This window comes from Chrysochloris asiatica, unplaced genomic scaffold (assembly GCF_000296735.1).
Source record: "Chrysochloris asiatica unplaced genomic scaffold, ChrAsi1.0 scaffold00007, whole genome shotgun sequence".
In the NCBI taxonomy this organism is placed as follows: Eukaryota; Metazoa; Chordata; class Mammalia; order Afrosoricida; family Chrysochloridae; genus Chrysochloris; species Chrysochloris asiatica.
In genome coordinates this window covers 19326232-19353512 of record NW_006408525.1, presented here as the reverse complement: position 1 = coordinate 19353512, position 27281 = coordinate 19326232, and the positions used below count along the sequence as shown (strand labels likewise).

The 27281-nt window shown below is 39.7% G+C and overlaps 2 protein-coding genes across 2 annotated transcripts in view; one reads left to right on the top strand and one right to left on the bottom strand.

Moving 5' to 3' along the window:
* Positions 1 to 8317, bottom strand: part of MBTD1 (mbt domain containing 1) — a 61686-nt gene extending 53369 nt beyond the window's left edge. Inside the window, exons 1-2 of the mRNA XM_006832416.1 lie at positions 8115 to 8317; positions 7449 to 7512 (exon numbers count right to left, since the gene is read on the bottom strand). The gene's annotated coding sequence lies outside the window, so the exon portion shown is untranslated. The remainder of the gene's footprint in view (positions 1 to 7448; positions 7513 to 8114) is intronic.
* A 508-nt stretch (positions 8318 to 8825) lies between these two features.
* UTP18 (UTP18 small subunit (SSU) processome component homolog (yeast)) overlaps positions 8826 to 27281 on the top strand; it is a 58758-nt gene continuing 40302 nt past the window's right edge. The window contains exons 1-7 of the mRNA XM_006832415.1: positions 8826 to 9207; positions 11552 to 11664; positions 16355 to 16453; positions 18278 to 18345; positions 20958 to 21046; positions 25847 to 25972; positions 26064 to 26238. Of these exons, the coding sequence (XP_006832478.1) occupies positions 8869 to 9207; positions 11552 to 11664; positions 16355 to 16453; positions 18278 to 18345; positions 20958 to 21046; positions 25847 to 25972; positions 26064 to 26238 (1009 nt within the window). The 5' untranslated portion in view covers positions 8826 to 8868. The remainder of the gene's footprint in view (positions 9208 to 11551; positions 11665 to 16354; positions 16454 to 18277; positions 18346 to 20957; positions 21047 to 25846; positions 25973 to 26063; positions 26239 to 27281) is intronic.

The following is a 27281-nucleotide window of genomic DNA, read 5'->3' as shown; positions in this document are numbered from 1 at the left end:
GTTGCTGCCGAGTCAATTCTGACTCATGGAGACAGCCCCCCGCCCCCCTCCCCACCAACATGCAGAGTAGAAGTGCTTCGTAGCATTCTAAAGGGAATTACGTTTCAGAAACAGACTAGCAGGCCTGTTTTCTGAGGTATTTCTGGATGAGTCTGAAGTGCCAGCTTTCGGCATGTAGCCAAACGCCTAACTGTATATACCAGGCAGGACTGTTGTTAAGTGCTGTCAAGTTGGTTCTGACTCATAGCAACTCTGTATAGGGTTTCTGAGAAGCGGCTGGTGAGTTTGAACTGCCGGCCTTTTGGTTAGCAGTCCAGTACTTATACTATAGAGCCACCCCAGAACTCCTCTCAGGACTCTCAGATACTGTGTTTTAATACGTATATTTAAGTAGTATATTATAGCATGTTAGAAATATTGTCTTCTATTTTCTTAAACACATTTAGATTCACTTTTGTGTAATCGAACTGCAGGATAAGCACTGGACTGCTAACCCTAAGGTCAGTGGTTCAAACCCACTAGTGGCTCCTTGGAAATCCTATACAGGTTTGCTATGGGTCAGAACTGACTCAATGGCACTTAAGAACAACAATTTTCCAGAATAAACCTTCATTTTATCTAATTTGTTTCAGATCCACATTTTGAACTGTTAGGAGTCTACCTGAAATTGTAGTAATAACCCCATACTGGACTGTTTTTGTTACTGACCTATAAGAGGTCTGTTAAGATTATTACTGCAACTCATATTTATAGATTGCTTAGTATTCTAAACACTCAACACAGGTTGTGTGGTACGGTTGAGTCAGTTCTGATACACAGTTAACCTGTATAGGATTTTCTGAGGCGGTAAATTTTTATGTGAATAGAAAGCCTCATTTTTTTTTCTGAGAAGTGGCTGGTGGGTTTGAACTGCTTTGTGGTTAGCAGTCCTATTCACTATTATAACTCCCATTTTATAGATGAGGAAGCAAAAGGTTCAAGGTCATACAGCCACAATGAACATGAATTCAGGAAATAATTTTACGACTGTGTGAAATATTAATTTCCTTTTCTTCTTTTTCTCCCTTAATACTTAACTGTTAGCTGATCCCTATAAACATATAAAACACTAAGTAAGACTATTTCAGGTAGCATGCCTTCTTGAGCACTTTGTTCTTCAAAATAAAACAACCTAAACACCCTATTAGAGGTCTTTTTAAGGTCTTCAATATAAGGTGATGGAATGAGTACAGTTGGGAAACCTTGATTCGTTTTTGGGTACTTAAAACATCTCATCCATGACAAACGAAGTCAAAAGACTATGACTGCAATTTATAACTTAAAGAAATAATAGAAGCTTAGGTTTTAGAAATATGGTGGTAGATACTAGATGATAATCAAAAAGGATTAAAAGCAGTTGTCCCGTGGGAGCTGAAGTGGGACAAAGAAACACTGCTGCTCGGGACCCTTTTGGGGAGCACTTCTAACAGCGCTTACTGTTGTAAAATCAAATACATGCATTTCTTGGATAAAAATAAAAGCCAGTTTTATAAAGTACATAGTATTTTATTCCATTTTATCATTTCTAAGACTGGCAATAACAGAAGACATTGATGATATTTTTCCTTGGCAAATATGTAGAAACATGTGAGGGGGCTTCAAAAAGTTTGTGGAAAAATGGAACAGAAAGATAAAAAAATTTTCCATTGAATTTATTTGAGAACTTTGTCATATGTGGTAGGAATAGCATCCATATGCTCTTGGCAGGAATGCAAATTCATGCCAGCTTTGTCTAAGACAATTTGGCATTACTTATGAAGATGTAATGTCTGTCAACCACTTGTAGGAGTCTGTCCCTCAGAAGCATCCATACAAGTATTAAAGAATGTATGCAGCAATAATGCAATAGTGAAACTCTACAAAGGATCTATCAGTGGTGGTGGTTGGTAGTTATGTGGCGTGGAGTTGATTCCAACTCATAGTGATCCTGCACAGGGTTTCTGAGGCTGTAAATCTTTACGGGAGCAGAAAGCCTCATCTTTCTTTCTCCCACAGAACATCTGGTAGTTTTGGACTGCTGACCTTGAGGTTCGCAGCCCTATTTGTAACTGCTACGACGCTACCAGATCTCCTTCATGAGGATCTAACAGTAGGGAATAATTATCAACAAGTAGACCGAGTGACAGACATACCTACGTCTATCCTAATGAACAGCAAAACTACTAGTAACGTGAAGAGTGGGGTGAGAGGATGATTGTAACTTTTCTGTTACTCCTTTATTAATAATTTAAATGATAATGGTATTTTTTTAGATAACAACAAAGTATGGCTGGTGGCTGTGTGCCGTGGAGTCTGTTCTGACTCATAACGACCCTGTACAGGGTTTCCGAGGGTGTAAATCTTTACGGGAGCAGAAAGCCTCATCTTTCTCCCACGGAACAGCTGGTAGTTTTGAACTGCTGACCTTGTGGTTCGTAGCTCGATTCGCAACCACTACGCTACCAGAGCTACTTAATAACAAATTATAAGAATAAATTAAAATAGAATTTCATTTTCCTTTTGATGGCACTTAACAACAACAGTTGTCAATTCTGATTCCTGTAGACCCTAGTATGCTGAGAACTGCTGCACAGCATCTTTAAAGGTACTATGTTTCAGAAACGGACTGCCAGAGGCTCCGTAGGAAAAGCACTGGACTGTGAACCACAGGGTCAGTGGTCTGAGCTCACCAGCTGCTCTGAGGAGAGTGAGGTTTTCTGCTACAGCAAATATTTACAGTCTCTGAAACACTGTACGCACTTAACAACATGGTAAACGCTAAATGAATATTTCTCACTACAAAAATCTTCAAAGGAATCAACAGGTGTAACCACTAATTTATTGATGCAATCAAACAAAATCTCCAGTAAAACTAAGCTACTCTAAGAGAAAGTCTACAGAGACTATTTGAATTTCTGTACGTAGGTTTGTATACCTATGAAAACAATTAGTAGTAGTTTCAAAACAAAATAACGTCAAGTTAACTAACTCATTTCCTAAGTCAACTGAGTGTAGTGGTCCACATAATTTTCAAAGTTTTATATCTAGCCATGGAATGTAGCGTATTTTAAAAGCATTCTTGAATGTTGTTTGAGTTCAGAAAGTTCAAAATATTAATACTCTACTGTGAGTGCACTCAGGAGGAGTTAGAGAGCTATTTGGCTTCTGTTGGTCTCTTCCTCATTCTATCATCAACATGAAATCAGAGTTTAGCACAGTGGCACAACTCACTGGCCAAGAAGCAACACTACCTTTCTTTCTAAGCCTTTTAGTGTGAAGAAAAGAAATCCTAAGGATTTCGGATTACTGGGTTTTTGTTTTCCATGAGTTCAATATGAAGGGAAGAATAACTTTGTACCAACGACACAATTAAGAGAAAAAGCACACAGGAGAACGAAAGGAGACACACTATTCTAAGTCACCATATTCTAAGATTTAATTAAAGCAACAGTGAGCAGAAGAGGAAGGTATTCTGTGGCAAATTTCTACCTCTTTGGTTCACATTCTGGCTCTAGGACTGTTGTAACTTTGGATATAACAATAATTTATGTCTAAGTTTCTTTCTCTTCTAATTAAGGAAAACACCACTTACCATATAGATATATGATAAAATAATACACACGAATGGACTTTCAGCTCTTCAGAAGAAAGCTACGAATCTTTAAGTATGAACCTGAAAAGCTAATTAAAAATAAGATGACCATGTCAAAATAAAGTCTGAAACAGTGGCCTATATGGTGTTTAAGACTTACAGTATCAGCTACAATTTTACAGAAGACAACAGAATTCAAACCAACGTTGGGTTTATAGCACAAAGCAAATGAATTAACTTGAGCAAGTAAGATTATTAGTATATTAACATAGTGAATATAGGTTATTCAGCATCACACTGATTTAAACTAAAAACAAGTGACGTAAAATTATGATACTCTCTTGTTTATCATTTTAAATGTATTTGGAATTGAAACTAGTTGTTCAAAAGACATGTAATCACTGAATGCTAACAGCTGTTTGGTATTAAAAGTAAAATTAATAGGTGGTGGTTGTTGTTAAGTGCCATTGAGTCGATTCTGACCCATAGTGACCCTGTATAGGATTTCCAAGGAGCAACTGGTGAGCCTGAACCACTGACCTTGCAGTTCAAACAATTTTGTAGTCTGATGCATTATGAGAAGTATAAATATATACTGAGCACTACAAATATAAACAAGTGTTAGAATCCATATGCTTGGCCTACAACTAGATTGTAAACTATGTCCAAACAGTTGAGAAGAAAAACTAAATTAACTTAGTATAAATGAAAAATGACAAAAGTTCTATAAGAGTAGAAACTAAATAAGCCAGTGAAACCAGAAAAAGAAGAGAGTTGGGGAAGCTTTCTTAGCATTTTTAGTATTGCAGTTAACACTATAGTAACTTACTTTGTTTTAGAAGTGCGTATCACATGATGGAAAATTTATAGAAATCTCCAGAGGGTAGCAGGGTCAATACTCACTTCATTTTCTAGATGAAAATACTGAGGTTTCAAGAAATTCAGTAACTCACCTGAGATCACAAACAGGCTGAGAGGTGGCAGTCAGAGTGAGACTCTCATGAGTTTGCCAACTTTGTCCAGCGCTCACCGCTATTACACTCAATTCTATATGATCAATACACTAAAGTGAAACCTCAGAGAAGAGATTTCAATAATCAAATGCAGTGTTTCCCTAGCCAATCTGATAAAAACAAACAAACAAACACAACTTTCCAGGGGCATGCACTAGGTAAAAACCGAGAATCTCAGGTGCCACTATAGACCTACTGAATCATAATCTCCAAGAGAAAGGTTTTGTATTTTCAACAAGAGTTCCAATAGGTACTTCTCATGATAAGTAAATTTGGAAAATACTGTTTGGTACTGATAAGTGTCCAATACAGTAGGCGTATTACAGCACCTTCTGGTCATTTAAAATGATTAAAACAATAAAATAAAAAATTCAGTTCTCAAAGTCGCACAAGGTACATCTTAACTGCCCAATGACCTAAGGTGGCAGCTAGGACCATGTTGGATAGCATTATCAGGGCAGAAATTTCTGCAATGCTGACTCTAGACCACCTCGTCAATGGTGACCACAAGGAAACTGAGGCACAGAACCTTGTCTAACACGTGCCATGGAGCTAGTTAGTGGCAGAGTTGCAACTCTCACCGATTCTGCCAGTGACCCTCTTCCTTGCCTTGTCCTTCCTCACATTCTGGGTTTATAAAACGAGACTGTTTTTTCCTTTCAGGAAAGTAAGAAGAGACAGTCAAAATTTGTGGGAAGAAAGTTTAGTCAAGAATCATGATTAGATCTAAAACAACCTGCAATCTTTGTATAAAATCAAAAGTAGCGTTGGATACCTAAGAATACCCTAGTGTTAGGAAGCATAACTTGTTTTAGGTACCTTAAGTCCTTACTCTTCTACAGGTCTGGTGTTTTCAATCTCTTAGACGTGAAACCCTGAAGCCAATTATACCTCTTGACTAGCTTGTCTTAAAAATGAATAAGTGAAAGAATAAGGCTTCTAGTACTAGCAAGCATCGTACACTGTGAAGAAGAGTAACTTTCCTAGGAACATGGTCACTCGGACTCCTCAACACCTTTGGCTTTTAGTATTGCAGTGCTTTAGTATTTAGTATATTAATAACTTTCCCCCTACAAACAAGTTTCTTTTGACCATTATAATGTTGTTTGAAATAAAATGGTTTTGTTCTCATTTCCAATGTAACTTAGGAACTAGAGCCAGCTCAACATCCAGGAACGCTTAGATACTTATCAGACCAACATATAACCAACCACAAAAAATTTTTCAGCAGTGCCTTCTTTAAAAATAAAACCAGTTGTTCCTGTCTAGTATGTTTAGAATGCATATGTCTTCAAAGTCAGTCAACTTAAGTCATGACAGTTCATGTTTAAAGCAAGGAAAACAACTCCTCATTAATTAAAACTTTAAAGACACAATTATACTGTTCAATTTTTTTCCACTACCTAGTTCTCAATTTCATGTTAAATTTTAGTGATTTAGAGGAAATACTGCACTTCAAAGCTCATATGAAATAAAAAATTGGGTGGTAAAAAAAGATAGCCTTACATGATACTTAGGATGAGACACTCATTAGATTAATTTGGGAGGTGCCCAGAAGCCTTGAATATGGGGTTCTGTATAAATAGAAGCTACTTATTATTCAGACAAAGGATGTGGTTCAAAAAAAGACAACTACTTTCTTCCTAAACACTATGGTGTTGAGATAAACAACAACAAAAAATACAGTCTAAGCACACAAGAGCAAAGGAACAATCTTTACTCTTTGTAAGTTACATGGAAGGGGAAGACTAGGAAATGTCCATGTGCTAACCTTTTAAACACAGAAGCCCAGAGCTCAAACTGAAGCAGGAATCTATCCTCTAGCTTTGAGACAGAATACATTACTTTTACATTTTATCTGTTAAGTCTTAACTCCCACTCTGCCATATTGGGAAAAGAAAACATTTGCCCCAAAATTCTTAGGCTACCAAAACTACTTTTGGAGGTAGCATAGCTCACCAAATGAAAGAGCATTAGAAAATAGTTTAAAATTAAACCACTGGGAAATGGAATTATCGTAACTACCAGGGGATACATACTGGTCAAACTATTGAAGGGAAGGCTGAAAATACTGTAAACTCTGTTGGAATGGACCTGACAGCAATGGGTGGATGCAACCAAGTATTAAGTGTTGCACAAACCCCAGACTTCATAAAATTAAAAATAAATAAATAAATAAAAACTTGTGGAGGAGGGGGCCTGGAAAGACAGGCCAGTTTGCAAGGCCTTGAACTCACAGGTGCAGGTAGATCATCCCTCTAGCAGGAGATGCTGATACAACTTCAGTACAATCTCCAGAGACAGTGTTAGGTTTCCTCAGGGATAGTGGCTTAGGCAACAAGCAAATGGACTTTGAGACAGAACCAGAGAGCTAATGCAGAAATTTCTAACTTGGTTTCCCAAGTTAGAAAAAGAGCTACACTAGGGAGCGAAAACGGCCAGGGAATCCTCAGGTGGTGGTACTTCCATCACCCTGGGACAGGTAAGCCAGGACGCTTGAAAAGGCGCCCGCAAGGTTTTTTGGCCGGCCCTCACTTGTCTCTCACACCCTCCTTCCCCCCACTTCCCTGCCGATCTTTCCTGGCACACAGATATAGGCCAACGAGCAGGAGGTGGGTGGGTGAGGAGGATGTGAGAGAAAATTTGAGAAGTGAAAAAAAAAAAAAAAAAAAAAATGGAGCAACTTAACAAGGGCATGAATGAGACTGAAGACTCTAATAAGGAAAGGGTACCAACAGCAACTACTCAAATGCGAAACGGGCTTTCCTGGCCAGCAGTGGACGCTCAGGGATTCGAGGGGTTTAAGCAGAGATCAGGCTACCTACCACTTGTCAAAGAGGCTGCAGAGGGGACGGCTGCTGTGGGTGACCTCTACTGTCTCTTCCGACTCTGAAATGTCAGGATTCTTATTTCACAAAAGAGAACGCAATGGTCATAGAAGCCCCTTCCCGACTTAGAACCCGTGTAGCCCAGCGGCTCAGGCGGCGGCGTCCCTAACACCACTCCCACCCACACGTGCCCACCCCGCCCCCTTTCAATAGTGCCACCTCCACGTGCGAAAAGCCCCGCCGCACTGACCCCAAAGCCGACAGGCACCTTCCCCCGCTAAGGACAAGCGCTCTGCCCCTCAGAGAGAAGTGAGGACGCCACCGTCCCACCCTGAGCGGCCAAAAAAGGGAAAAGTCCCCCAGTCAGCTTCCCCCCACCCCACTCAGAGTAGCAGGGAAGGCGGGACACAGAGAAAAACTTTCTAAAAAAGATTTTCCCCAAAGACCTTAGGGGTTTGAGAGAACCCCAGCGAGGCCGGGCCCGAGTGGCTGGGAGGGGGGGAGGGGAGCCCCTGTATCGTTTAACGGCCGGGAGGGGGAGGGGGAGCTCCGGAGATTGAGGGGGCGTGGGATGGAGAAGCAGGCTTGGGAGCTGAGGTCAGAGACCTACAGGCATCCCCCCCCAACCTGCCACACAAAGCAGCTGCCGCGCTCCGCTCTCACCAGATCCTTTGTGTTTTCCATCAGGGCCTCATGGGTAGGGGTTGTCCGTGCTCCCCGGGCCCGCGGCGCCCCCTCCCCGCGCTCGGGGACAGGCGCCTCTACCCGGGACTGCAGCGACTACAGGGGCCCCCGGTTGGGCCCAGACCGGTGGCGGCGGCGGCAGCCCCCGGATTTCCCCCCTTTAACTCGGGTGGCCCCAGGATATCAACAACATTAGCATAGTCCTCCCTCCCAGCGCGCCTGCGCCGTGACCCGCGCCCCGATTGGCCCACTTCCCTACATACCCTCCTTTCTCTCTTCCAGCGTGGGACCCTCGGCAGGCTCCGTACGCTAAGGGCCGTACCAAGACGAAGGGGTGAAAAAGGAAATCTAGGCTTTGGTTAAGCTAAGTGCTTAAAAAGTCAGGAGAAAGAATCAAAGTCTCATTCAACCGTCCCAGTTCATGCTCTGGCTATCTTGTATTCCTTTTAATGTGCTGCAGCTGCAAAGTTGTATTGGAAAAAATTTCCTTTCCTGTCACGGCGCTTCCCCCTACACCCGGAAGATTGGCCCTCCCGGAGGAACTCCCACAGGGGAGGGGCACGCGAGGGGAGTGGGCGTTACGTAGGGAGGGAGTGTTAAGTCACGTGCTAACAGGCTGCGCACGCTCTTTTCGGCATTCCCCTGGGCTTCAGCGGCGGCGGAAAGCGAGACGTCCTGGCGCACGCGCAGTCGGGTTCCACGTGAGCGCCTACGTTTCTTCTCAAAACCAACGATGCCGCCGGAGCGAAGGAACCGAATGAAATCGAACCGGAGTACCAGAGGGAAGCCACACCAGAAGACTCCAATGATGCCAAAACAGAGACTCGGAGCAAGGCCGGCCGGCCCGGCCCCAAAGGGTGCCCCTTCATCCCAGCGGAAACCGCCGGCCCGGCCAGGCGCGGCGACCGCTACAATCGCAGTCGCAATAGAGGAGGAGAGGCGGCTCCGGCTGCAGAACCGTCTTGCGTTGGAGGAGGACAAACCGGACGTAGAACGGTGCCTGGAGGAGCTGGTGTTCGGCGACGCCGAGGATGATGGGGATGCGCTGCTGCGACGTCTTCGGGGCCCGCGGGTGAGGGAGGCCGCGGCGAGAGGTCCGGGCGCGCTCGGGCGGGGCGCGCGGAGGGCGGTGAAGCTCCGGGGGCGGAGCCTGGGCGACCTGAGGCGGCGGGAGTGCTCAGGTGGGCGGGAGCCGGAGAACGTGGGCGCCGGGGGGGAGCCTGTGTGCGTACCCCGCTTCCGGGATTTGAGCTGAGCCCCCCGAGGCCCGAGACCGCGCCTTTCTCGGCCCCAGTGGAAGCAGCTGACCTGGGTGTCCAGCAGGCGCTCAACGTACACCTTGTATAGGGTTTCCGAGGAGCGGCTGGTGGGTTTGAACCTCTGACCTTTAGATTAGCACTCCAGTGCTTGTCGTTAAGCATTCTTCTAGGACTCTAACATAGTTCTTAGCATCGTTCAAAAATCTCTGGTGGCACAGTGTTTAAGCGTTTGACTGTTAATGAGAATGTCGCCAGTTGGTACCCACCTGTCATTTCCGGGGAGTCAGATGAGGCTTTCAGCTCTGGTGAAGCTTTACAGCCTTGGGCCCGGCATGAGAGAGAGGTCTGCTCTGCTCGACAGCGTCCCTGTGAATGGGAAACGGTTTAACTCAGCTCTTCTTAAAACCCATTGTATTCTTGAATTTGGTCTTTTGATATACCGATTATTAATATGGATTGCCAGTTCCACTGTGGAACCAGAATTCCCAAGTCTGGGAATCTGTATTTTAACCCTCCTAGGATTCGTGGTGTGGTGCTTTAGGGTAACGCACTGGACTGCAAAGTTGGTTTGAACCATAAGGTTCAAGCTCACCAGCCACTCCTCGTTATGAGTTCGAGCCAACTCAATGGCACCTAACAACAACAACAAGGTGATTATTTGGTGCTGTAGGATGAGCATTGGACTGCTTTCCACAAGGTTGGTGGTTTAAACTCACCAAGCGCTCCTTGGAAACCATATACAGGGTGGGTATGAGACAAAAACAACTTGATGACACTTAACAACAACAGGTGTTGGAGTCCTGTTGTGGTGCTGTAGGATAACTGCAAGGTTAGCAGTTCAAACCCACCAGGTGTTCCTTGGAAACCCTGTGCAGGGTCGCTATGAGTCCAAACCAACTCCAGAACTGAACAACAGGTAATTACTATGCACACCACCTTCTGAGAATCACAGTGGCAGCTTTGTGTGATTAATTGTACAATACTTAGAATAAAAAGGCCTTTTATTCTATACCTACTGTTTCTCTTCAGCCATTGTTCTAGGTATTGGGGGAGACACTGCAACAGGCAACACTGTCAAAAAATCCCTGCCTTCTTAATGTTCCACTAGCAGAGAAGGTAAAAGAGAAATAAGTAAAATTCAAGTATGATAGTTACTGAAGATTAAAATAATAAAACATTTAAGGAAAGGGGGCTGATTGCTGGCAGGAGGCCTGTGAAGTTTTAGATAGGGCAACCAAGGAAAACTACTGAGAAATTGTTGGGTAGGCATATATTAGATGAATGCTCATTCAAGAAGTATCAACTGCTTAGACCTCTGATGGCGCTTCCAAAGCAGCTGCTGAAATCTAATAAGGAGACAGAGAATTAGTGACCTTTCTATAGACAGGAAAAAGCACTCTAAGGAGCCCTGGTGTGGCGCTGCGGGTTAATGCATCACACTGCAAAGTCGTTTGAACGGCAAGGTCTGTGGTTCAAGCTCAGCAGCTGCTCCTTGGAAACTCTATACAGGGTCGCTATGGGTCAGAATCGACTCGACGGCACTTAACAACAGTCCAGTTACACAATATCTGATTTGGAGGAAGTTCAGGCACATGTCAGGGGGTTATTCAGTAAGTTAGATTTGGGTCAAAAAGGTAAGAATACGTGATGGTGGTGGTGGTTGTGTGCTTTGGAGTTGGTTCCAACTCATAGCTATCCTGAATAGGGTTCCCAAGCCTGTAAATCTTTATAGGAGCAGAAAATTTCATCTTTCTCCTAGTAGTTTCGAACTGCTGACCTTGAGGTTAGCAGCCCGACTTGTAACCACTATGCCTAATGCTGGCCTCTCTCTGGTACTACTGTCATGTCTGTAGTTGGAATTTTTCCTGCTTGTCATCTGCAAATTACCTTTTTGTTGCTTCAGTCTTGGATCTTTTTCTTTTCACTGTATTGACTTTATCTCCGTAACTTCCATCTTGCCTTTCTGCCATTTACTGGACTCTTGGTTTTCTGCTTCTGCCTCTGGCACTTGCTGTGATGATCTGTCTGACTACTTTGTCAGAGGGCCTCAAACAAAGCATTCTACAAGCCATCTTACTACAAGGTGTCTCTGTGTGTGTGTTGACCATCATGGGATGTGAAAAAACTCAGTGCTTCTGGATGTTTTGTCTTCTTCAGATTCAAGTACATGAGGAGTCTGATGACTCGGAATTGGAGAACGAAGCAAAAGATAATTTCCCCCCTCAAAAGAGACCAGTTTGGGTGGATGAAGAAGATGAAATTGAGGAAATGTAAGTATGATTATGTGAAGATTTTTAAAAAAATACAAGAAATACAAATACAAAGAAATGATAAGTATTGTTGTTAGGAGGTGCCATCAAGTCTGTTTTGAGTCCTAGTGACCCTTTTTTTTTTTTTTTTGCACAGCTGAGCTAACCACCCCACCACCTTGTACTGTGCCTTTCTCACAGTTGTTATGTTTGAGCCCATTGTGGCTGCCACTCTCAGTCCTCACTGACCCTCCACTTTACCAAGCAGGATGTCCTTTTCAAGAGACTGGTCCCTCCCAACAACAGTCCACAGTACGAGAGATGAAGTCTTGCCATCCTCACTTCTAAGGAACATTCTGACTACTGCTTCTAGAAGTACTCTTTGTTTGTTCTGGCAGTCCATGGTACTTTCAATATTCTTTGCCAATACCATAATTCAGATGCATTGATTTTTCTCTAGTCTTTATTCTTTGTACAATTTTCACATGCTTATGTATACCTTGGGTGAGGTGCTCCTTACTCTTCAAAATGACATCTTTGCTCCTTAACACTTTAAAGAGGTCTTGTGCAGCAGATAGTGTCTGCTGTTTAATTTCTTGACTGCAACTTCCATGAGTGTTGTTTGTGGATCCACGCAAAATGAAGTCTTTGACAACTTGAATCTTCTCTCTATTTATCATGATATTATTTATTGGTCCAGTCATAAGGATTTTTTGTTTTCTTTACGTTGAGGTACAACCCATCCTGAAGGCTACCGTCTTTGATCTTCATCAGTTAGTAGGTATTTCAAATCTTTTTCAGTTTTGGCAAGCAAGATGTGTTATTTGCATTTCGCAGTTTGTGAATGAGTCATTCTCTGATTCTGTTGCCACATTCTTATATTCCGGCTTCTCAGATTATATACTCATATTCAGATTGAATAAGTATGGTGAAAGGATGCAACCCTGGTACACACCTTTCCTGTTTTTAAGCCATTCTGTGTCCCCTTAGCCTGTTCTAATAACTGCCTTTGGTCTGTGTACAGATTACTCTGTACTTTTTTACCCATTCTTTGCAGTGTTCTCTATGGTGTTATGATTCACACAGTCGATTACCTGTGCATAGTCAATAAAGCACAGCCAAACATATTTTTGGTTTTGTTTTCAGCCCAGATCCAAGGTAATGATATACCTAGCTCCACGTCCTCTTCTGAACATAACTTGAAATTCTGGCAATGCCCTGTCAGTGTACTGCTGCAACTGTTCTTTAGTAAACTTAAGCAAAATTTTACTTGCATGTAATAATTCCTTCATTCTGTCTAGTCACCTTTCTTTGTAATGGGCACAGATGTGGATTTTTTCTAATCAGTTGGCCAAGTAGCTATATTCCAGGTTTCTTGGCACAGACAAGTGAATGCTTGCAGTACTGCATCAGTTTGCTGAAACATTTCTGTTGTTTTTAAAAAATTTCCAATGCCTTCAGTATAGCTTGTACTATATCTTTTAAGACTATAGGTTCCTGATCATAGAGTATCTCTTGAAATGGTTGAACATCCACTAATTCTGTTTGGTAAGGTGACTGTATTCCTTTCATCTTATGTTTTCTGCAACATTAAATATTTTGCTTTTTGTTTATAAGTGCCATCTAGTCAATTCCGACTCATAATGACCCTGTATTGGGTTTCCAAGTAGCAGCTGATGGGTTTGAACCACTGACTTTGTAGTTAGCAGTCCAGTACTTATCCAGCAGCGCCATACCAGGACTCATGTTGTTGTTAAGTGCCATCGAGTCGATTCCGAGCCATAGCGACCCTGTATAGGGCTTCCAAGGAGCAGCTGGTGAGCTTGAACTGCCAACCTTGCAGTTCGAACGACTTTGCAGTCTGACACATTAATCCACAGCGCCACACCAGGACTCCATTTTGCTCATAGACTCTTTCAAAACAGCAACTCAGGGCTGCATTTTTCTTCAGTTCTTTCAGCTTGAGAAATGGTAAGCACATTCTTCCCTTTTGTTTTTTGTAATTCCTGGTCTTGCCACATTTCATTATAATACTTTGTCTTCTTGAGCTGTCATTTGAATTTTCTGTTCCGCTCTTTTACTTCATCATTTCTTCCAGTCACTTTTACTTCTCTATGTTCAAGAGTAAGTTTCAGAGTCTTCTGACATCCATTGTGGTCTTTTCCTTTGTTTCCTGTCGTTAATGACTTTGGCTTCATGGATCTTCTTGATGTCATCCCACAACTCTTTGGTTTTTAATCATTATTGTTTAATGCATCAAATCTAGTAGTCTTTAAATTTAGGTGGGATGTATTCAAGGTCATGGTTTTGACTCGTGGAGTTCTTAATTTTCTTTAACTTCAACCTGAGCTTGTATATAAGCAATTTTAATGTTTTTGAAGAAGCTATTTGCAATGTTTGTTCTTGAAAAAGGTGTTTGCAATAAATTAGTTACTATTGCTGGTAAGTTTCCTCAAGTTGGTTCCCACACACAAGCAACCCTTTTAGGGTTTCAAAGTAGCACCAAGTGGGTTTGAATTGCTGACCTTTTAGGTCAGCATTCCAGTGTTTATCCTACAGTGCCACACAAGGATTCTGAATAGTCATTGGTCTTCCAAAATTGTATCATGCTATCAGGTCATATTTTTTGACACTGATCTTCCTCTTTGTTTCCATCTTTCATATTCCAATCACCAGTATTATCAATGCATCTGGATTGCATCTTTGATCAGTTTCAGATTGAAAAAGTTGATAGAATTCTCCAATTTCACCATCTTTGACCTTTGTGCTTGAATAATACTGATATAAACTGGTCTTCCTTGTAGTCGTATGGATATGACCCTCTCACAGGCATCATTGTACCTTCTTGAAGTGTTCTCTTTGATGATGAATTTGATGCCATTCCTCTTGAGTTTGTTGTTCTTGGCATAGTCAATTATATGTTTATTTGATTCAAAAGAGCCACTGCCAGTTCATTTCAGTTCAGTAATGCCTAGGATATTAATCTTCATTCCATTTCAAATATAAGTATAGGAAATAAGGTTAAAATTTTTTTAAATTTAGAAATAATTAAGGAAATCTTAGCCAGAGAGAACCAAATGCTGACATTCCTTTCTTTGCTCACATAGTACATAGTAGTCAAACTCAGGTCTGACTCAAACAAGCATATGGTTTGAATCTGACTTGAGTTTGCCTCTTCTCATTTGGCTAGGTCCTAACTATGACCTGGGGCAAGTTTGGAACCTATCTTTTCTTGTTTGTAAAACAGGAGTAGTAGTAGTAACTATCAGGCTAGTAGGATCAAATCAAATAGTGTATGTGAAACTTTCAGCACAGTGCCTGAGACTACGCTAAAAAACGTAAAGGTTAAAAAATGTTACCTGGAATACACAGTATGGAAGAAATTTATTTTATATATGCTAGGTAACATTTTGAGTATTTTATACTTGTTATGTGCTGTGGAGTTGGTTCTGACTCATAGCGACCCTGTAAATCTTTACGGGAGCAGAAAGCCTCATCTTTCTCCCGTGAAACAGCTGGTAGTTTTGAACTGCTGACCTTGTGGTTCACAGCCTGATTCATAACCATTTTGCTACTTAAAGATAGTTAAAAGCATTTCTATCCATATCAAACATATCTTACCCCTGTTTGAAAAGAAACCTTTAAAAATATTTTAAAATGATAGTAGCCCATTACAGGGTCACTATGAGTTGGCAACGACTCGACACTTAATAACAACAATAATTGTATGAATTAACCATAATTTACATATTTGTTGGAAAGATAAGTTTTTTTCAAATATTGATTTTAGTAAATCAATGTTGAAGTTACCGTCTTTGCACATAAATTTTTGTCCACTTTTGTCATTATTTCTTTAAAGATTTGTTGAGGTGAAATTTCATAGAATAATCAATTAATTGATCAAAAACAAGCTTTTGATGGTTACTGGCAGACTGCATGACATGAGATATTTACCTTCCCACTGAAAGTTGCCTACTGTGTTCTCATCATCAGTGATTTAGCTTTTCTCAGGCTTTGCCAGTTTGATGGGTTGGAAATAATTTGTGCTGAGAAAATGCTCTTGTTAGTAGTATTTCTTCTTGTAAGAATTTTCTACTATGTTTTGCTTATTTGTGTATAGAGACTGTTTTCTTAATGATTTTAATGTATCTGCTCCTTACATAGTGAGAATTTCAAACCTTTATGTATTAGGTTATGGTAGGATTTTCTTCCAACTATCTGTTGGCTTTTAAATGTTGTTTTTTGTGAATACCATATGGAATGTATTCACTTTTATATTATTAAATATTTGAATCTGAATCTTTTCCTTTATTATTTTTCATGTTTATTACAGTAAAAAGTGTTAACAGAAATCCACAGTGTTTGCATATGTTTTTTTTCCATATAGTATGTTAAAATTTGAGTTTTAGACATTTAGCTCTTTAATTTACCCAGGGTTTGTTTTTGTTTTATTTTTTGATGAACAATGTAACCTGTGACAGATAAGTCATTGTGAATTTGAAGTATTAGCTCTCCCATTGGGTAAAGCAGATGATCTAAAATGCTGGAACCGTTATTTTTGGGAAGAATGACGCATAATTGTATATGAGATGTTTCACATTTTACAAATCTTGACATGTGTTTGAGATGCTTTCTCAAAATACTAAAGGCAACAATATTTATGTTCGCTCTGTAAAAGTTAAATTAAGGCATGCTGTTTTTGATTTTACAGGGTTGACATGATGAACAATCGGTTTCGGAAAGATATGATGAAAAATGCTAGTGAAAGTAAACTTTCGAAAGACAAGCTTCAGAAAAGACTTAAAGAAGAGTAAGTAGCCATTTTCATATGATTTAACAAAAAGTATTTATAACAAAGGAGTTCTGGTGGTGCTCTGTTTAAGCACTCAGCTGTTAACTGTAAGGTTGATAGTTGGAACCTACCAGCAGCTCAGTGGGAGAAAAGATCTGGCTATTTGCTTTTGTAAGTGTTATGTCCTAAGAAACCCTATGGGACAGTTCTATTTTGTAGTTGCTGTGAGTCAGCGTAAACTCTGTGGTCCACAATGACAGCATTTGTAACCTGTAGTTTATTTTGGTATGCATTGTCTTTGGTTTAGCAGCTTGGGAAGTCTGGTCATTTTGAAACGGAGCATTCATATTGAAGGAAATTTCAATATGAAATTTTTTGTGTGTGAAAGTAGGAGCATACAACAAGCACAAAGAAAATTAAGAGAGAAACTTGGAAACTCATCACCAAATGCAGTCATGTACTGCGGAATGTCTATTCGGTCATAGACGTCTGTGATCCCATAGGTTATTAGCGCGTTCAGCAGTCCCCATCAGGGAGAACAGTACACAGCAAACCCATTAGCTTCTTGGATCTCATGTCTGTTGTACTTCTAGGCATGTAACGTACACCACATACATAATCTAAAATAATTTTGTCTTGGGAGTCAAAATAAATCACTGACTTAAGTAATATACTTTTCATCTTAAAAGTTTACCATACAATCATATATGCTTCAACTCATAGGTAGCAACATCCAGTCTCGAGTAGCTCGTGTTTCTTGAATGTTGCAGCATTCTTTCTCTCTTCCATTTTCTTTCAAAACTATTACTGTGAAGTGTTCAGGACTCCCATATTCAGTCAGATCAGTGTTAGTGAGAGCAGCAGCAAAGGACAAAGGAGAAGTATTACACTGGAAGTGAAAAAAAGGTTATTAAACCAATGTGAAGGTGGAAAGTCAGTAAATGCATTGCTTTTGATTTAGGCATGATGATTCTTTAAAAAAAAAATACTCTTAAGCTGTTAAAGAATCGGCTTCACTGCAAGAAGAAGCAGGACCAGACTATGATACAGTGCTTGTGTAACATTCAAATTGCATCATGTCCTATTTCACAGAACATATTGTAGACGTTAGTGACACCTGACTGTGTAACCAAATGCTAACAGTACTTGCTTGTTCATTTTTATTTAGTAAACCATCTCTTTTCTACCATTTATAATAAAATTTAAAAATAATTCAGACACCTGCCAGGTAGGCCCAGTGATTTTTAATATTATGCCATGTTTTCTTTATATATTTATGTGGATTGTCTGTGTGTGTTTTCCAGTCTGAGAGTAAGGTGCAAACAAGAGTACACGTCACCTAAATTCTTCAGTGTATATCGGCTTAAATTAAGGACATTTTCGTTCATATTCATACCATTGTTATGCTAAGAAAATACCTAACTGTCTAGTCCGTTATTTCTCTAGTTGTCCTAAGGTTCATACATTGTATTTGTGTGTGATGGATTTTTGAATATTTTTACTATTATGGTGATTTTCTTTCAAAAGTGTTTCATGATGTGTGTGTTCTATATGACAGGAAACTTCATCATTTAGTTCCTAAGATTTGGGATGAGTTGATAAAAGCAAATAAGAGAATCATGAAACTAAATATAACTGATTAATGAATATGTAACAAGGACTACTTTAGATGGTCAGATTCGTGAAAGTTTTCAGTATGGGCAGGTTGGGACTGTTCTCTATGCATAGCCTTTCTGTTCTTATATATGCTATTTTCTTTAGAAGAGATTATAAACTTTCAAGAGTTTTCTAGCATGTGTTCTTTAAATATATTATAAATTTTATTTTTCTACTGTTACATAGATTTCAGCATGCTATGGGGGGAGTACCTGCTTGGGCAGAGACACATAGGCGGAAAAAATCTTCAGACGGTGAGTGTTGATATTCCTGTTAGTAAATGAATTCCTGTTTCTGTTCTGTTGTTATTTTCATATTCTTATGAGACTCATCAAAACCTAGTCTTTCAAGTATGTCTGGTTTTGACAGCTACCGTTTCTTTGAGGAGGGCCTTTTTTCAGTTAGGTGAATCTTATATAATGGCACATTCTCTACTTAAAAGGTCAATGAGGGTGGATTTTATTATGTTTTTTTCCTTAACAGAACTATGTTGCATTGCAGCATGGAATTAAGGAAAAATGGTTGGTATGTTACTACTTCATTCAGAATCCCTTTTGAAGACATTGACAGCTAATCTGAATGTCTATTATCAAATTATTACTATTTGAAAATACAGCATCTATAGAACGATAGCATTTTGCATCTATATAATTAAGGGCCTGTGTAATAAAGATTATAATAGTTGTTGAAACAGAAAAAGCCCCAGATACCAATGATTTCGTTCTGTGGAAGTTGTTTCTGTGTGCTCATAAAATTGGAGTGGGGTGTTTTCTTCAATTTCCAAGTTTCTAGAGGCTCTGCCATCTTCAGGCTACATTTTCCAAAGTTGCTCAAGATTTTGATATTCATGTGGCTTATGGAGGAGGAGAGACTCACCCAAAGGAAATTTTTATGGGTCTGTCCTAAAAGTGATTTATAGCCCCCACATTTTATTGGCCAGGTCTCAGTCACAAGGCCACTAACTGCACGGGATCCCAGGAAATGTCGTTCGCATTAGTGCACAGAAGACAAGGAAATTAATTCCATTACAGACTATCCAGTCCGCTTCCATCTGGGATATCCTAGTCTAATAATGGCCTGAAGAAAGTGAGGTTCAAAGAAATAAAATGACCTGTCTGAAGTAATTTCTTATTGGCAGAGTAGTGACTACAACCCAGCTTTATTTACATCTACCTGTATTATGTCTTTTCATCTTTAAATGTTTCCTTGAGTATCTTTTAGTGAGTTATTTTGTTTTTAAACATTACCACAATACTATCATCGCACACCTCCAAAGAGTCCATGGTTAGTTTTCTGGTGCTTTAAAATCTGGTTTGATGTCTTTTGTAGGTTTTGAAATTCTTAAACATTAATGCTTTAAATATCTTTTCTGTTATGGTCGTTTTTTCCTTCTGAGAGATCAATTACATATATGTAAAGGGTTTTAAGCTATTCTGTGTTCTTTTTTGTATGTTTTCTTCTTTTTTATTTCTGCAGTTTAGTCTGGATATTTTTCTGATCTTTTGTCGAAACCACTAATTTTGTCTTCAGCTAATTTTGATTATCCACTGGAGTGGATGTATATTTTACTTACAGCATGTTTTTGGTTCTAGAATTTCCAGTTCATTCTTTTTTATAGTTGCTGGTTTTTTTGACAAGGAGCACTGGTGTCAGAGTGGATAAGTACTCATTTGCTAACAAGGTCAACAATTTGAACCCAGCAGCTGCTCCATTGGATAAAGATGAGACAGTCTGCTTCCATAAAGATTGTTGTGGTTGGATAATCGAGTTAGTTTTGACTCATAGTGACCTTGTGTGACAGAATAAAACTGATCCATAGGGTTTTCTTAAAAGGCTGTAATCCCCAGGTCTTTCTGTTGCAGAGTCACCAGGTGGGTTTGAACCACCAACTTTCCAGTTAGCCACCTAATGCTTAACCATTTAGTCCCCAGGACCCCTTTTGTAATGATTATAGCCTTGGAAACCCCATGGGGCAATCCTAGGTCTTACAAGGTGGATATGAGTTGCTGTCTCCTCGACAGCAGTAATACTGACTTAGTTATTTTTCATTGAGTGTTAGACATTATACGTGAAAAACTTGATTAACTAGAGGCCTAGGATGATATTCTTTTTTTCGAGAGAGTATTCGTTCTTTCTGGTAGGTAAGTGGTTGGGTAAGGGACGCTAGCAGTCTCAGAGCTTTTCAATCCACTGATGGATTGTGATGATTTAAAGCTGGGTCTTGTCCCTGGGAGAATTTTAAATAATTCTTTGACTTCACCCTTAATTGTAGAGTGTTGCCTTTTGACACCCTAAAACAAAGTCTGGTGATTTTTCCAGCGCCTGTCAAGAGTCAGAGGCCTCCCACCTCTGGGTTTTGCCTTTTAGCCTCCTTAAGTCTAATCTCTGCTTTGCTTCGCTACTAAAATTGTTAGTCATCTCTGGGGGAAAAGCAACCCTATTAGCTCTGTTTGCAGCTATAATAAACTGTGTGCTGACATTGACCTTTCAGTCACCTAAATGTTCTAGTTCTTTTTCATGTGAGTTGTTAAGCTTAATCTACTATCCACTCTATTGCCATTTTTGCTGTAGTTATGTGCTGCTCTATTTAAATGCTGGCATTATTTCATCTCATCTTGTTTTAGTCCCTGTGTGTGTGTCTTTCTTTCCAGAGTGAAGTTTTAATTTTAACCATTTATATTGAGCTCTTTATCCTTTCTTTCAAATATGTTTTGCTGTTTGACTTTTATTAAATCCGTCTTCTAAAAAAGTGATTTGAGTTTGGAAGGCTGGGAGGAAAGTTGAAGTGTGAAATGTGAGTGAGTGTGATAGGAAAAGGACAATCTCATTGATTCTAAAGCTCAGCCTGTGGGTTTATTTGACGTAGATGAAAGCGAAGAGGATGAAGATGACTTGTTGCAGAGGACTGGGAATTTCATATCCACATCAACTTCTCTTCCAAAAGGAATCTTGAAGGTGAGAAGCCAGTGAGCTGGAACCTGTTCAGTTACTTGCCTCTGAAATCCAATTTGGTTCCTGCATTTACTGTCAATTTTTCAAAGATTTGTGTGCTTTGTTTTTCTTTTGTGAAAATGATTGAGTTATTAGGTACCAAGGAATCCTACTTGATTTCTCCTTTTGCATTTCTTATCATTTCCATTGGCACCAGCCTAGTGCACACTACTGTCATTACTCACTTGATATACTATTTCAAGAGCTTTATTACTTTATTCCCCCCTCTGCTTTAATCTTCCCTAGTCCATTCTCCATATAGTAGCCACAGTGGTCTTTTAAAATCAGGTCATGTCACTTGTTAATTCTCTTAGAAGGCGGAATTCTTTCCTAAAGCCAGTAATACCTTGCACAGTCTGACTTCTGCCTAGCTCTTCAACCTCATCTTGGACCTCTTTCCCCTGTATTTCAGTATTTGAAGCTCTTGGGCCTACCTCCTGTTTCTTGAACATGCCAAGTTCGTTATTGCCTCTGAATCTTTGCTCTTTTGGCATCCCTTCTGCCTGTCTGTTCTTTAAGCATAACTCATAGCTGGCTTACTCTTAACCTTTCAGCTCAAATAGTACCTTTCTTGGCCATATCTTAGATACTTTCTAACTCATTACTGTGTCTAGCTTGTTCATTGTAGTAACCAAGTGCCTACCTAACATAGTGCTTCCATTGAATGTTTGTCAGATCAATAGATCTGTAACATAGATATTTGTCCCCATTGTAAAACAATGACGTGTATTTAAATAAGGAGGGAACCACTGTTCTGAATTACCAGAAGATAGAGGAGAACAATTCATTCAGCTCCTTATTGGATGAATTTATCCTCATTGAAAATACAATTGTATACACATTTGTACTTCATTGTTGTTTGTTGTTTAATGTTGGCGCAGGGTTTCTGAGGAATGGCTGGTGGATTTGAACCGCAGACCAACCTTGGTAAAACAAGTATATACAAGCAGACTTCAAGAAAATAATGGAAAAATTAACTATCTTTTAATTCCATTTTTCTGTGAACTATTTGAAATCCCCTTGTATGTATGTGTGTGTGTGTGTGTGTGTGTGTATATATACATAAACGAGATTCCAGGTGTGGTGCTGTAGGATAAACACTGGACTGTTAACCACAAAGTCAGCGGTTCAAGCCCATCAACTACTCCTCAGAAACCCTGTACAGGGTTGCTGTGAGTGGGAATCAACTTGACAACAGTTAACAGCAACAGATAATAAATATATATGTTGTTGTTGTTAAGTGATGTTGAGTCTGTTGCAACTCATAGAGACATTGTAACAGGATTTCCAAGGTGAAACAGATGGTTTTGGACCACTGACCTTGTTGTTGTTAAATGCCGTTGAGTCGATTCCAACTCATAGCGACCTTTTATAGGGTTTCCAAGGTGAACTTGAACCACTGACCTTGCAGTTCAAATGACTTTGCAGTCTGATGCCACAACTCTACACCAGGCTTCCACTGACAATTGACCGTGATGATACAAGTGAAGTAAAGCTTTCAAAACCTTCATTTACTAATGGAACACAACTTGAAATGAGGAAAAATAACTGTAAATATCCATTAATAATTGGAACATGGAATGTATCAAGTATGACTCTAGGAAAATTGGAAGTTGTCAAAAATGATCTATATTTGTGCAATACTGTAGGATAAGCACTGGACCACAAGGTCGGCAGTTCAAACTCAACATTTGCTCTTGGGAAACTCTATACTGGGTTGCTATGAGTGGGAACCTTCTCAATGGCATATAACAACAACAACAACAACAACAACAACAGGCATTAGTGAGCTAAAATGGACTGGCACTGGGAATTTTGAATCTGACAGTCATATGGTTTACTATGGTGGGAAAGAAAGACAAACTGCAGTCAAGTTGTGTTAATAATTACTGCTGATTAGAATGCAAAGGTTGAAAATGAAGGATCAGCAGTTTAAAAAAAGTGACTTGGTGATAGAAATGATGCTGGAGACTGCATAATATAGAATTTTTACAAGATCATCAAATTTTTCTTTGCAAATATAAAAATGACTTTAAAAGATAACTATACACATGGACCTCACTAGATGGAATACACAGGAATCAAATTCACTACAGCTTTAGGAAGAGATGGTGGCAAAACTCAACGTCATCCGCCAAAACAGGCTAGGACCAGACTCATGTGGAAGTTCAGGTTGAAGCTGAAGAAAAGTAGTCCATGAGAGCCAGATTCTGACCTTGAACATATCCCACATGAATTTAGAGATAATCTCAAGAACAAAGTTGATGAATTAGACACTAATGACCGAAGACCAGAGAGTTGTAGGATGATATTAAGAACATACAGGAAGAACGCAAGAAGTCATTAAGAAACCAGGAAAGAAAGAAAAGACCAAAGTGGATGTTAGATGAGAGGATGAAATTTGGTGTCCAGTGGAGAGATGCGAACACAAATGGAAAAAGTGAAAAGCTGAAAGAACTGAATAGGAAATTTCAAAGGGCAGCTTGAGAAAACGAAGTATAATGAAATGTGCAGACCTGAGGTTAGAAAATCAGAAGAGGAAGAATATGCTCAACATTTCTGAAGCTGTAAGGAACTGAAGAAAAAATTAAAAAGGTTCAACATGCAATGTTGAAGGATTCTAGGGGCACAAGATAATGAAGGATGCAGAAAGCATCGAAAGAAGATGGAAGGAATACAGTGTCACTTTACCAAAAAGAAATGGTCAATATTCAATCATTTCAAGAGGTAGCATGTGATTAAGAGCCAATAGTACTAAAGGAAGAAGTCCAAGGTTCACTGAAAGCATTGGCAAAGAACAAGGCTTTGGGAATTTGATAGAATACAAATTGAAATTTTTCAACAAACTGCAACACTGGAGGCAGTTGATCATCTATGCCAAGAAATTTGGAAGACCAACCAATTGGAAAAGAACCATTATTTGTGCCCATTCCAGAGAGAGGTGACCTAATGGAATGGGGAAATCATTGGAAAATATAAATATCACATGCAGGTAAATTTTTGCTAAAGATAATTCTAAAACAGCAGATGTAACAGTACACTGAGGAGGAACTGCCAGAGGTTCAAGCTGATTTCAGACAAGGATGTGGATCATGGGATATCATTGCTGACTTCAGATGCATCTTGGCTGAAAGCAGAGAGTACCAGAAGGATGTTTACATGTGCTTCATTGACTCTGCAAACGTTTTCAGCTGTGTGCATCATGACACGCTCTGGACAACATTGCGGAGAATGGATATTCTGGAACGCTTAATTCTACTCATGAGGAACCTGTACATAGCCCAAGAGATAGTCATTCCAACAGAACAAGGCAAGGGGACACTGCACGATTTAAAATAATGCGTGTCAGGGTTGTATTCTTTCACTATCCTCATTCAGTAAGTATGCTGAGCAAACAATCTGAGAAGCTGGATTACATGAACAAGAATGTGGTATCAGGATTGGAGGAAGTCTCATTAACAACCTGTGATATGTAGATGATATCTTTCTTGTTGAAAGTGAAAAGGACTTAAAATACTGATGAAGATCAAAGGCCATAGCCTTTAGTATGGGTTGCTGCACTTCAGTGTTAAAAATCCTCACCACTGGAGCAATAAATAACATCTTGATAATTGGAGAAATGATTGAAGTTGTCAAAGTCTTCATTTTGCTTGGATCCACTATAAACACTCAAGGGGCAGGTACAAATCAAAGGACATACTGACTTAGGCACAAGACCTCTTTAAAAGTGTTTAAGAGCAAAGATGTCAATTTGAGGACTAAGGTACTCGGGCTATTGTACTTTCAGTAGCCTCAAATGCATGTAAAAGACAATGAATAAGGAAGACCATAGAAGAATTGATGCATTTAAATTATGGTGTTGGAGAAGAATATTAAAAGTACCCTGACTGCCAGAAGAACAAACAAATCTGTGTTGGAAGAAGTACAGCCAGGATGCACCTTAGACCTAGGTTGGTTAGACTTTTGTCTCTCATACTTCTAACATATAATCAGGAGGGACCAGTCCCTGGAGAAGGATATCATGCTTGGAAAATGGAGGGTCAGCGAAAAAGAGGAACACCAAGAATATGGATTGGCATAATGGTAGCATCAGTGGACTCAACTGTAACAGTGATCGGGAAATGGTATAGGACTGGGCAGTATTTTCACTCTGTTGTGCAGAAACTCACTGTGAGTTGGAACTGATTTGATGGGTCTTGGTGTGGCCCTGTGGGTTAATGCGCCAGACTGCAAAGCAATTTGAACTGCAAGGTTGGCAGTTCAAACTCACCAGCTATTCCTCGGAAACCCTATACAGAGTCGCTATGGGTCAAAACCAACTCGTCGGCATTTAACAACAACAACGTTGGGGAACACACTTGACTGTCAGTTGTGGTATTTTTTTGTTTTGTGTTTTTCCTTTTAAATTTTATTTTGTTGTTGCAATTCTGCACAGCAAAAATACACTGTTTCAAAAGTTTATACACGTACAATATAGCAGCATTTGTTGTGATAGTGCTTTAAGACTGTTTAATAAATCTAGACTTCTAGATGTGGAAAGAACCTTAGTCATTCCTTTATTGCGTTTGACAGATGATAAAGATGGAGTCTACTGACATAGTAAAGTGATTTGCTAGTTGGAGCCAGATCTGTAGTCTTGTGGTTACCATTCCAGTGCACTCTCCTCTGCATTGTAAATGACTTTGTAATATTTCTTCTTTATAGTCTAAAGAAAATATGGTAACCCATTTAAATTGGTACAATTCCAGCTTTATTTTTTCCCAGATGAAGAACTGCCAAAATGCTAATGCTGAACGTCCTACTAGTGCTCGCATCTCGTCTGTGCAGTTCCATCCTGGTGCTCAAGTTGTGATGGTTGCTGGGTTAGACAATGCTGTTTCACTATTTCAGGTATGTGCTTTTAAATGAGGATTTATATGGTTTGTGTTTACTATCAGGATCTGGAAATAACCAAGAGAAACCTTTTATACTTCCTTAATAGGTTGATGGAAAAACAAATCCTAAGATCCAGAGCATCTATTTGGAGAAGTTTCCAGTCTTTAAGGCTTGTTTTAGTGCTAATGGAGAAGAGGTTTTAGCCACAAGTACTCACAGCAAAGTCCTTTATGTCTATGATATGTTGGCAGGAAAGTTAATTCCTGTGCATCAAGTGAGAGGTAAGGTTTCTGTTGAATATGTAGCAGTCAGTCTCTTTAACCTCTTAACCTAACAGGAATTGATTTAACATTTACAATCACTGTTTCCCATTGAGTTGTTGCATTGTGTTCATGCTTCCATAAAACCAGTGAACTGACTTATTTATTAAGCACTTATTATGGGAAGAACTTAATATAGGTCTGTATGTCCCCCAGAAAAGTAGTTGCAAATACTTGGCTGTAAAAGTAGGTAGCGATACAGTAGGAAGAGCATGAAGGGTGGGAATTACAAGACTAAGGTTTCACTTTTTTGGATAGGTTGTTTACCCCTCTGATCTTAAGGCAATTTGGACATACTGTGATTTTATTGGCTATTATTAAAGAAGTTTGGTTTCTATTTAAAGGAAATGAAACGCTACTTTTGGAGTTGTATAATACATTTTCAAGCTACAGTGGACCCTTAAAAAAAAACAAGGGTTGGGGCGCTGACTCTCCCCATGCAGTAAAATCTATAATTTTGACTGCCCAAAAACTTAATGTCTAATAGCTTGCTATTGACTGGAAATCTTGCCTGATAACATGAACAGTCAATTAACACATATCTTATATGTTACACGGATTATATACTGCACCCACATGAAAGCTGCATCTTCAAAATGAGATAAAAGTTATTTTGCCAAAAGTATATAATGTTTTCCTACCTCCTAGAGTAGCTAAAGCAAAGGTTTCATGAATTTCCTTTTTTATTTTTTTACAATGGTCCTTATGATGAATTTATCTGTCTTGAAATGTCTTGAAACAGCAGAATTCAATCTGTCGTATGAATCAAGCAATTCAGCATTGTCTTGTCATGTCCTGACTGCTTTTGTGGACCACTTCCAGCATCACTAGTGCTGCTTGGTACGGATTCCATGCTGTTCTTCAAGGTTTATGGCATTGCACGAAACGTTGAAAAATACACAACTGGGAGAGGTTACTTTTTACTGTGGTATGCAATTTACTGGAGAAAGGAACTGCTCACGCGGAAATACTAGTTTCACATGCATTTAAAGAAAATACATAGG